The sequence below is a fragment of the Equus przewalskii genome, chromosome 17 (genome assembly GCF_037783145.1).
Source record: "Equus przewalskii isolate Varuska chromosome 17, EquPr2, whole genome shotgun sequence".
In the NCBI taxonomy this organism is placed as follows: domain Eukaryota; kingdom Metazoa; phylum Chordata; class Mammalia; order Perissodactyla; family Equidae; genus Equus; species Equus przewalskii.
The window spans coordinates 5898041-5910227 of record NC_091847.1 but is presented as its reverse complement, the minus strand read 5'-3'; the positions used below and the strand labels follow the sequence as shown (position 1 = coordinate 5910227).

The window sequence follows — 12187 nt, the reverse complement described above, 5'->3', positions numbered from 1 at the left end:
ATATTCAGAGTAGAGCCCAAAGGAAACTGGTAGCATTTGACTAGACAGAAAAAAGTGGGGACGGATGGGGAATATTACCTTGGAATGGAGAGGAGGAGAACAAAGAGATGGAACTGGAATTAGCAATGGGTGAGGCAAGGAGGGTTTCCTAAAGGATGATTCTAGAAATAATGTCCTAAAGAATCCCAGTGGTAGCTTTGCTCACCCCTGAGAGGTGGGATTATCAGCTCTTCATGTTGGTGGCACCTGTTCAGCTGGCCTCTCCTCTCCAGAGTCAACCTTTGTGTCAAATTGAAATATTTTCTCAGGAAGATCCCCCAGCGTCCACACCTGAATGAGACCAGGTCAAAATTTTTGGAGCAAAGGGGGCAGTGATGGCTCTAAGGACAAAGTGAGGAGAGCGGGGAGAAATGGGGAGTGGGTGCCTGCTTTCTATTTAATCTTGCACAGCAGGGAGCTGAGAAGGCTTCATTTGTTTGCAGCAAAGAATTTGGTGAGAAAATCTCAGTAGGGAGATAAATACCTGTCAAAAGCTAAACAGAATTTCCCAGGGAGAAGACTTGTGTGAAAGCCTTGATTTCACCAAGAGGAAACAAAGGGGTATTTTATGGGCATTGTGGGAGAATTAGGGAGACTTTTCTTCTCTCTCTGGAGAGGAGATCCCGGAAAGGTGTCTGCTCTGTGTGTGTTCTCCAGCTGTGTCCAGGTGGGAGTGCTCCCTGACCTTTATTGCAGACCTCTGCTGAGGCACCTTTGTTTTCTGTTTTCCTGCAGATGGATCAGCAACTCCGACTCAGTTACAACTTCTCCCCAGAAGTCGAGTTCAGGGCGATAAGGTCACTGACCTTGGGCAAAGTTACAGGTTTGTCGTTCTAGTCCATACCTTCGCAGTGGGCTCTGTTAAATTAAATGGATAACTTTATTCATGTGTGTAGTAATTCAAATCTGGAGCCTTCTGCTCCCATAATATGCAAAATCTAGAACCAAGATTTCTAGTGTAGGAGACACTAAGATGTATGTGTAGCAGGGCTGGGAACTGGCATTTGTAGCTACATTATATGAGCTCGAGTAAGGCAAATTAACAAAGAAATTAAGTAAATCATTTTTTTTGCTTAACTTCTAATTAATTGTTTTACTTAATCTTTTATTTCTATTTACTTAATTTTTACTTAAAGACATTAAGAATTTGAAAAACCCGATTATTAGATTGCTCAAATCTTTAATCCCTTTACTAATTCATCAACAATTGAAAGAGGATTGAAATCTCCTGCTATAATAATGTATTTTCTTTTTTTTTCCCCACTAGAAGGTCTGTGGATTTTTATTGCATATACGATGAAGATATTTATTAGGGCCTGGCAAGATTGAAATTTTTATATCTTCTCGATGGGTTGAACTTTTTTTCATACTAAAGTGATATTTTTAATGTCTCTGTGCTCAAATCTATTTTGTCTGTTATTAATACAGCTAATTCAGTTTTGTTACAGTTACTATTGGTCTGGTCTGCCTTTCCACATATTTTTCCTTTAGATATTTCTTTTTCCGTAAGCCTTATGTATGATCTTGTGAAAAGCATACAGCTGAATTTTGACTTTATCCAATCTGGCCATCTCTGTCTTATAAATTGGCAAATGTAAGCCCCTTTACATGTTTGGGTTACTTGTACAGTTGGATTTCTTTCTGCCTCTTTATTTTCTGTTTGTTCAACTTTTCCTGTGATTTTATCTTGTTCTTTCTTACTCTTCCAATCCTGGTACAGTGTGGAAAAGAATAACTGGAGGCATTTTCAGCAGGAATGGATTTAACACAGAAAATGAGATTGTGGTAGCACTTAGGGTGTGGATTCTTGTTAGAATCTTTCAGAATGATTACCTGAGCAGTTCTGAGCTAACAGGGAGCTCTCACCTCTGAGGCCATCACTGACGCTAGGCTAGACTGAGCCCAGAGGTCACCGCGGCCCCAGTACTGCATGTCAAAGGTCTCTCAAAAATGACAGCAGAGACTGCATCATGTTACCATAACTTTGCTTGCCAGTAAAAACAGCTGAAAAGGCAGGAAAATGACTCCTGTCTCACTGCAGCCTTCCAGATTCGTAAACTGTATCTGATTTCTAGAATGTAATGTGCAGCCAGAAACCTAACTGCAATCAGTTCTGGAAAATGTCAATTTTAGTTTCCAAAATGGCAGTTGAATGAGCCAATTAACAGTAAGCAACTTCTAGATTTAATTTTATGTTTGTTTCTTATTCTATTCCTCCTTCCTATTAATAATAATTTTGTGTAGACATTCTTATTTTTGCTTTCCCAAAGCAATCACTAATTAATTCTTTCTCATTCCTTCCTATATGTCACAGCTTTTAACTTTCTACCAAATGTAATTTCCTTCATTTGAATTTCTTCTGTGTAAGGGACCTTTTATCTGAAAAAGGCTTTTATTTCACCTTTAGTCCTGGAAGATCATTTTGCTAGGCATATGTTTCAATATTGAAGGATATTTTTCCTCAGATCTTAAAATAATTATTCAGGTGTGTGATAGAGCCAGGTCACCTGGCTCATAAGAACCTATTATACACATCTCTGCCCAATTCTGCACTCAGTGATGTCACAATAGTAGTCTGAAATCAGCCATACTAGGAGAATTTACTCTGTGGAAGTCAGAAATGCTACAAGTCAAGGGCTCCCCTGCCACTGGAGAGCCAGTTTTGAACGCTCACCAGCACATCACTATACTCTTCTCCTCTGTCTTCTACTGTTGCTGTTGAAAAGCTGGTTCTGGTGTATTGCTTCAATGAGTTTAAGAGAAATTAACATTAAAAAGAAAAAAGAGGCAGTGCATATTTAAAGAAGTCACCCTTTTGGACAAGTTCATCTGTTTCTGGAAAATGTTTGAAAATATTCTGACCACCCCGACTCCCCACTCCCACAAGCTACTTTCAAGGTCATCTCTTTTAATTTAGTGTTTTGCAGTTTTATTACCATGTGTCTAGTTTAGACTTCTTTTCAAGTGTCGTATTTGATATTTTTACGTTTCCTCTATCTATTCATTAGTTCCTATGTACCTAGTTAATATGTATTACTCATATGTATCTGTTCATTAGTTCTAAAACCTTCTCAGCGTATCGAATAATACTTCTTTCTTATTCTTTCTGCTCAATTATTTTAGATCTGCTCTAGATAAATCTTAAACTTTCTAACTCTAACCTCATGTCTCTTACTCGCCTTTTATAATGAGTTTTATTCTTTGTCTCACTAGTTTGCATGCTGGGTAATTTATTGAGTTTATCTTCAAATTCACTAATACTCTCGTCATCTGTGCCAAACATCCCATTAAACCCTTTCAATGAGTCACTTTTCATTGTTTATGTTTTTTATTTCTAAAAGTAATATTTTGTTCTTTTTCAAACATACCTGTTAATTAAGATAGTCTGTTGTTCCCACTTGGTTTTTTGTTCCTATCTTTTTCTGTCTTTAAGCATTCCATGAATAGTTATTGAACATTTTGTCTCTGATAATCCCAATGTCAGAAGTCTGTAAGGGTCTAGATCTGTTATTTTCTGTTTTCCAATTCTTTCCTGTGGTAGCTTGTTTTCTTATGCTGTGTGTGGCTGTGTGTGTGTGTGTGTGTGTTTGTGTGAGCTCATATTTGGTTGAAATTAATTTGTAGGAACCTTGATGATCAGAAATTGGAAAGCTGTCTCTCAGGCAAGATTTGTGTTTACTTCTTGCAGATCCAGGAGGTGCAACAAATTTAGGATTATTTTAATTCCTCATTTTGGGTTTTTTTCTGAACAGAGATTGAATATAAATTTGAACTCCAGGCCTGAATGAGAACAAGCCTCTGGTTGAAGTCTCAGCGAAAATGTTACTATTCATATCATAATCTGTCATTTTATTATTATTTATGTTACAGTTTTTTTTTTTTTTTCTAATTCAGAACCACATCAGAGATTGACAGGTTTTATGTTTGTTCCCTCTGCTGTTAGGGGAATTTTTTTTCTAGTCCATCTTTCACTAAAGCTTAGTATGAGAGTTTCAGGTTCAACATCTTCTCTTGGCAAGGGCTCAAGGTTTGGATTTCTATTCTTCTTCAAGATAGTTCAGGCATTTTCCCTTGATACAATTTTAATATTGGTTTATGGCTCACTGCCTTGGTTTCATGCTCTTTCCAAAAAAAAATCCCCCCCAAATTTAGGATTCCTCTTTGCTTCCCAAAGCTTGGCAAGACACTAAAAATATGTTTGTTGGTTTTAATGAAGCTGAATTACTTTTCAGAGTATCTACTCTATTCTATGCCCTCTGCTCCTTCAGTATATTTTAAGTCATGTAAGCCTTACTTCAAAACGTCAGAAGAATCTTGGGAGGAGAGATATTTAGGGCTGTATGACTACAAAGTCCAGGCTTTTTCACGACAACTGCCTTGTGCAATGGAAGCTCTAGAAACATCCTCTTGTTTAAAAGAGTTCCCTCCATTAATCTTGCTACTATGTATGACATTCCGATGGTCTTTCTGTCTTTTGAATTAAACCCATAATACATAAGACTGAAAGGAAGAAATTTTAAATCAAGGTACTAAATTATTGAGGGATGCCTTGTCATTTTCTCTTGGATTCTTTGTGAGGAAAGATAGGAATGACTTGGTTAAGATTGATAAAGAGTACCCAGTGAAATGTTTTCATTGTGCTGTGGGTGGGAGACTCCTGCCTGCTGGCCTGCCTTCCCATCCAAACTGTAGTTAAACAGACAGGAAGGTTTGGACTCACAATTAACCTCAACACTTTTGGTCTGTGAAATGTCTCTAGCTGGTAGTGAGGGAAGATGATATAAACATCAGGTTCACTATTAAGAAGGGGCACTAATGCTGGGGGCCCTTTGGAATTAAGCCTCATGCATCAGAAAGACTGTGGAGCAGGGATAGAGGACACAAGAAAGAATGGTCCCGGAATGTATAAGAAATGAACAAACGCAACCCTACTCCACAATTTTAGAAAAGTCTAGCACTCTGTTGGACATTTCCAACTCTAAAGCAAGGATTTGGAAGTGTTTTTCATAGTAGATACCAAGGGCAAACAAGTGTAGAAAATCTATTGTCCCAGTTTTCTTCAATACCACTAATAGCATTCCATTGCAAAGCAAGAACAAGTTTAATCATTTTCTTTCTGTAAGAGAAAGGGCCAATTCACCGTTCTAGAGGATAATGATTTAGTACCAATGATGGTGCTTCATGGTATGTGTTACATATATATCATGATGAATGAAACAGTCTCTTTCCTGAGAATTCCTGTGATGCAGAGACTAGTCTATGAAAGTAGCAGAAATAGTTATTGACACTAAAATTTCATTGTGGGTGCTCACCTATGGTAAGTATTGAGATGTTGCTAGGTTTATTCCTAGGTTTGCTGACATTCTATGACTTTTAAGGGAGATTTCTCGGTTCTGGTATATTGCTTCAATGGGTTTAAGAGAAATTAGCATTAAAAAGAAAAAAGAGACAGTGCGTATTTGCAGATGTCACCCTTTTGGACAAGTTCGTCTGTTTCTGGAAAATTACTTAATTCTTTAGGAAATATAGAAGTATATTCCTTAGATTCAAATACTGTGACTTATCTGTGTGTTTCTAAGTCTCTTTCTGTCTAACTTGGCCCTGGTACAAGAGCAGGGGTATTCAGATAGATTTAGAAATTTCAAAAGCTTGATACTTCTAAAAGAAACTGCGCCTTTTTTGGTTTTGTTTTAATTTATTTTTTCTGGTCCTGGTCTCCCCTAGTTTACTGTGCCGCAATATATCATTAAATTTTATTGTAAAATAAAAGACTATTTTTTTTTGTGGAACTAAGAACTAAGAAATTATTATTATTATTTTCTTCCTGAGAGGAGGCTTCTTACTATACTGCAGATTTAGGAAGTAATTGCTTTTTAAAATACGGAAACATGTTAAAGTTTAGGTGGAAAGGAACTGTACTATAGCTTTAAACTGTAGCTACCAGAATCTGTATAGACATTAAAATGAGATTTGTACTCAGGGAAAGCTTACAGGATTATTTGTTTATGCAGCCAGCCTTTATTAATTCTCTGCCTACTTGCCTGTTTGATAGGCCAAAGCTCACACCTGGCAGAGACATTATTCTTCTGCTCTGATGGCTTTTTGCCAGTGTAGCTTCAAAGTTCACTTGGCCCCAAGAAGCCATATAGAAATTGGAAGACTTCTTTCTCAATGTGCATAAAAGCCAGCTAATCTGGAAATTGCAGGGCTAGCTGTGAGCACTTGCATATGCTTTTGGCCTGTTAAGATAAAGTGAATTCTGATTGCATCTATAGAACTGGGTTCTTTAATTCTCCCCAACCCCTCAGTTTTGAACTTCAAGCCTACTATGTCTTCTGTAGATCAGAGCATTGTTGAATGAATACCCTGATCATTTTTATGTTAAATCATTTCCCAAGCATCTTGTAGAAGATGAGTTATGGCTGCCATTTTTAGAAAGCACAGCAGAATTTATGCATATAAGTGAAAGGTGTGTACTTCAAAGAACTCATTTTGGAAGACTGTTATTCTAATTTCTTTTTGATTTTGTACATTGTTGGGTCCTTCTTATGATTCAAATCTGGTGCAGTTCATATTAAACTGGGAAGCAAAATCATAGAGTGCTTTTCAGAGACAAAGTGACTCAAGTTTGACTCTCTCTCCTGTAATTACTGTTGTGTGGCCACAGTGAAATTTTCTAATCTGTCTGTAGCTCCTCATCAGTAAAACGAGGATGCTAACACTTAATTCACTTAATTCAAAGACCTGTGTAAGGATTCCCTGAGACTTTATATGTAAAGAATTTGGTATTTAGCACACACTCAATAAATATTCGTTTAAATAATTGTGGGAACATAAAGGTTGTGGGAACATAAAGGATGTGGGAACATAAAGAATATATATATATATATAATTTTTTTTTTTTTAATGAGTCTGGAAAGGTGACTGTAAAGGCAACTTCCAAAGAGGCACTCAAATGTGCTCTACATGAGCAGTTCCAACAGACACGGTGAGTCTTGAGGACGTGAGTGTGAGTCACTATCAGTTAGGGCTGTTTCAAGGGCATATCAAGCTCATAGCAGCCAAAATAGCAAGAATAAAAGAGAATATGATAGTTTGTGAAAATGGAAGTTTTGAAATGTAGGCTTTGATTCAAGCACAGCTGGTTCAGAAGCTCAAATAGGACCTAGATTCAGTCTTTGTCAATCTGTCAGTTTCTCGCCTCACTTTTGACTCTTTGTCCCTCTCTGTCGGGATTCATTTTCAGGCAGGATTTCAATGGTAATGAAGGGGGAATCAGCAACTCCACGTTTAAATTCTACCATTTCAGCAACCCTGGTGGAAGAAAAGCCTCTTGTTTCTAAAATTTTCAGAAAAAGTCCTAGGTGGAGTCTCAAATTTGTGTCAAGTGACAATCCCAGATGATGTCAACGTTCAAGTGATGGGAATGTACTGAATGGCTATGTCTGGGTTATGCCCCCAGCCATGGCTCTGGAGGGGGTGAAGGGGTCAGCACAATATTCACCACATCTGCTGAGAATAGGGAATTGTTATTTCTCAAAAGGATGCTGAGACGTTCTTACAAGAGAATGAGATGGACTGTGAGGAGGAAGAACTCAACCACAATCCAATAATACCTCCTTGTGTTCATTCACAGTCTGCTATCTCTTTAGGCAGGAGAGAAGGGGATGTAGTTACATGGGGGAGGCTGGGAATTGTGCATAATTTTGGACCTGCACTGTGCTTGTGTACATCAATAGTCCACATCTGTTGCAACAGAAAAGACAACAATTGAGAGAAGCTCTTTTAAGAAATGCCTGTGATCTTCTTTGAAATTAGTTTACACTGTCCCAAGAAATTCCTCTGAAGGATTATTTCATTTTGAATGCTAGGTTCCTTAACTAATGTCTCACTTTGTTTATGGTCATTCCTAGCTGTTTATTAAATAAAAAGATATCCAAACCACAGCCCCTTCGTGACTTAAATTCTGATAATGTGTATAGTTGTCTTATATAGTGTCCAGAAATTTCTTAATGATACTGTTTCTCTGAGTAATAAAATATGTCATATTCATAAATGTAATCTGACCTCCTCATGAAGTGAATGAAGTGTTTGAAGCATCTTGAAATATCATCCCAAATTCCTAAATATACTTTTATTTTCTACTTTGAAGATAATCAACATTGAATTGCAAGTAGGTTATATAGGATTTTCTACTGTTTCTTTTAAGAATAATGAATTGCATTTTTCGTCATGGAGAAATTCAATCGATGACTTAGTTTTACGTCATGCATCAGGAATGTGCGTTATCTTCTGATTTAAAATGCAATTTTATTTTGTATTTTAAACAAATCACTTCATGACAGGAGCCCAGACCTACTCCGTGCTCTGGGCTGCTCTGTAAAAGTCTGTATTGTAAAACCAAAAGCACCCTTTGAACAGCATGCTTCTGAGTTTTTCAGTATAGTCACTTGCCTGCTCTGTCTGTACTGGTTGGTAATAAATGAAGGAAGCAAAGGTAGCTATGAGTATGTTTTTTTCAAACACAGACTGTCTTCAGCTGGGAGGAGCTGTTACTAATCTATTTCAAAGAGGGGTGGCCTTCCAAGGAAGTGCCAGACTTTATACATCTTTGCGTGGCTGTGTTAGCAAGGATATTTTGTGTCTACCAGAAGCCACATGAAATGGTTTTTGTTGATGAAAGTTCAAGTTAGTTCTAGTCACACAAAAATTATTGAGTATTACTATGAACCATGCAGTGTGCTAGGCCATAGAGATACCAAAAACTAACTGCCCCTGTTCTAATGAGCCTGCTTACTTTAAAATTCATCCTCTTTCAAAGGAGAGTTATCATGGTGAGGTCTGGATTATTCAAGTTTTTCAAGATTTCGTAGAAAATCTTTTAGGCTATGCTAAATACTAGATTTTCCTTACTAATCAAATAATAAAACTAATAATTGTATCATATGTATAGGGTGTTAATACTAACAGTAGAACTGTAACTGGTAGCTATTATTAGTATTATTATTTAATAAGGTACTGCTCTGTGCTAGATCTAAGCTCCTAACTTAAGCTGTTAACTCTTTTTCTCACAACAACCTGGGAAAGTAAGTACTATTATTATTCCTATTTTATAGATGAAGAAACTGAGTTGCAGAGGTTAAGTGACTTGTGCAATATCACAAAACTAGCAAGTGGTAGGTTTGTCGTTTAAAGTCAGACGCTGTGAGTCTGGATTCACCATTCCCAGTTAATGCTGCATATTTTCATTTTTAAGGAAGAACGTGAGATATTGCAGACAGTGTACACTCTCTTTTTTTCTTTTGAGGGCTCACGAATTCAATCCTTGTGTCCTCAGCCACGGTGGGCTTAAAAGTAAAATGTAGAGCAGGCTTTAATTATGGAAGGGGAGTAGCATATTTATTATGTCAGACTTTGGAACTGACCCTGAGTTCAAATCATAACTCAAGCACTGACTAATTGACCCAGACAAATTACTTAATTCTCTAAGCTTCACTTTTCTCAATTGGAGTATAAGTATATATATTGTAATGTCTGTTATTATTTGGAAGATTAAGTGATAATGAAGATAAAGTGGCTAGCATGATTCTTGACATATAATAAAAGCTGAATAAATGTTTACAATAACAGTAATAATAATAATATAAGAAGTTACTCCATCTAACCCAGCTCCTTTTCTTTTGAGAGTGGCGTTGCAGTCTAACTGCCTTTCAGAACTGAAAGAATTTACAGGGAAGAGAGAGTATGGCTGCCCACTGCTTGCACAGCAAAGCTTGCAATCCCCTCTTGCTTCCTGTTTTGTGGGGATGAATGAACAGGAGTTATGTAACCTTGACTCTAATTGATGCTTGGCAAATAGTGAAGGTGCAGATGTGGCCAATTCTTAGTTTCTGATGAAGTCATCTTAAAAGAGTTAATACAGGCCAAACCCACCTGAAGTTATTTAAATTTATGTTCTCAAGTGTAAAGCTGCCTCTGTTGAATTGTAACCATGTGAGACTCCTGATCAATCAAGCTTAAAAGCATGGGCTCTAGTCTGATTTTTAAAGATGTCGACCACTACTTCCATTCCTCACACATTCTCAGCAGGGGGTGATCATGGGGTTCCAAAGACAGAACCGGAGTCTTATTTATGGTTTTACCTCCTTGCTACCATATTGATAGTCACTGATTAAGTGCTCCAAAATGTTTCTTGAATAAAAAAAATGTGTCAAGTATAAGTAAGCATTTCAGGAACTGAAAATTCATCTACGACATTAATGGGCTCGATGTCATACAATTAGCTGCAGCTAGATGCTGGATGAGGGTCTCCAGGCTCCCTACATCCTGTGTTTTTTCTCATGATGGTCTCTGGCAGTGAAGCTGAAAATGAGTGGGTTTGGAATCAGACAATCTGGAGCTCAAATCCTGTAATGGTCACTTACTAGCTATGATACTATTAAATTCACCTCTCTGAGCCTTGATTTCCTTATCTATAAAGTAATAGTAATACTTGCTTTATTGATTTGTTATGAAGATAAGAGACAATACGTGTAAAGTGTCTGGCACATGGTAGTATTTGAAAACAGCAGCTATTGTTAATGAGATCATACAGCCATGCTACCTATTGATTTTCTTTGGCTGATATCCCTTTTCCTTCCCGATGGCACTGCTATCGATTTGTTTACCCTTTGTCTGGGGAATCTGGGCCAGTGTTGAAAATGTCAGTGTTGACAAGGTAATGAAGTGAAGAGGATCCAAGCTAAGAGTAAGGAACTCTCTGCAGCAGCCTTTTAGTTTCCTCTCTCAAGCTTGGTGCAAATGGAAGCACCTAATTGGTCAGAAGCTAAAAGGAACAAGTGGAACAAGCACAGATTGGAACTCTAGTTGTTTTCCCATGGAGAAGGAGTGGAAATCAAAACACAAAGAGGGTCCTGTGGCCACTGGTTACTCATTTAGTCTACTGGGATTTTATTTTTGGAAGATGCCATTAAGTGTAATAAATTGAGTATTAAAACAGGTTAAAGTAGCAGGAAGCTCATTTCCCCTTAGGAGTGACTATAGGACATCCGCTTCTAGGAGAGATTTGATCTGAATTCTTAGATTTTTCCATTTCATTTCCATGAGGATTATTGCCAGTGATCAGTGTGAGGACTTGGGACCCGTCGCTAATGTACTAATGTTCTCTACCTTTGGCTTGGTAAAGACTCATATTTCCTCCTGTCCAGTAGGAAAGATGAAAAAGTAAATCATCATACCTAGAAAATGTCTGATTTGAATTCATCCCTTAAAATGAATTACTGCCTATTCTGATCTAGCCGAAAACCTGGATATGTGCTTTATCTTTCCCATTTATTTCCTCATCTTTTCCAAAATGTGTCTGTAGAATTTAAGCTTTGCATAGGTCAAGTCTTTCTTAAAAGATTAATATTTTATAAGTGTTTGGAATTAGGAAAATTACTCTCCAGTGTTATTCATAGATAATTCATCCAATGCATACCTTTTGAGTACCTATTATGTAAAAGACATTAAATGAAACTGAGAAAAATTTAGAGCTATAGCCTAGGGATCCTTATCCCCAAAGTGATAAAACACATATCTATGGAGATAAAACAATTAAAATTACAATATGAGTAATTGTGATAAGTGTTATTTATGCAGTTAAAGTGTGCTTAGGATTCATAAGAGGGAAAGACCATTTCCAACTGAGATGATCCAGCCTAGTGTCATTGAGGAGATCACTCTGGCCCTAGTCTTGAAGCACAGATGTGGTCTCAAGAGATGGAGTACATTCTTAGAAGGAGGAACGGTGTGAACCAAGTAAGCCAGGAAGAGGGCAAAGTGAGTGTGCTAGGAACAGTAAACAGGCATCATCAGATGGTCTCTTTCATGCAGGGGAGTAGAGAGGAGTAAGGAAAACAGGAATATTCAGTTGAGAGCATATTACAGAGGACCTCCAGTGCCCTGCAAAGGAATCTAGACTTCATTATATAGATGTAAAAAGCCACTGAAGGGAACTCTCATGGTCACAGCTGCCGTTGTAAGTCTCTTTTGTGATAACGGAAAGGATGGGGAAGAAAGAGACTGATGTTGAGGTTTTGCTAATTTCTATTCTTCAGGTATGAAGGGACAAGAGTCTGGACTAGGGGGATAGCAGTGGGACTTGGGA

General features: G+C 37.5%; 1 protein-coding gene across 2 annotated transcripts in view; it reads left to right on the top strand.

The window, feature by feature from the left end:
• The window catches only part of CNTNAP5 (contactin associated protein family member 5), a 769999-nt gene that overhangs the window by 733285 nt on the left and 24527 nt on the right, over positions 1-12187 (top strand). For both annotated transcript variants that reach the window (XM_070581024.1, XM_070581025.1), the window contains one exon: positions 775-862. In XM_070581024.1, the coding sequence (XP_070437125.1) occupies positions 775-862 (88 nt within the window). The remainder of the gene's footprint in view (positions 1-774; positions 863-12187) is intronic.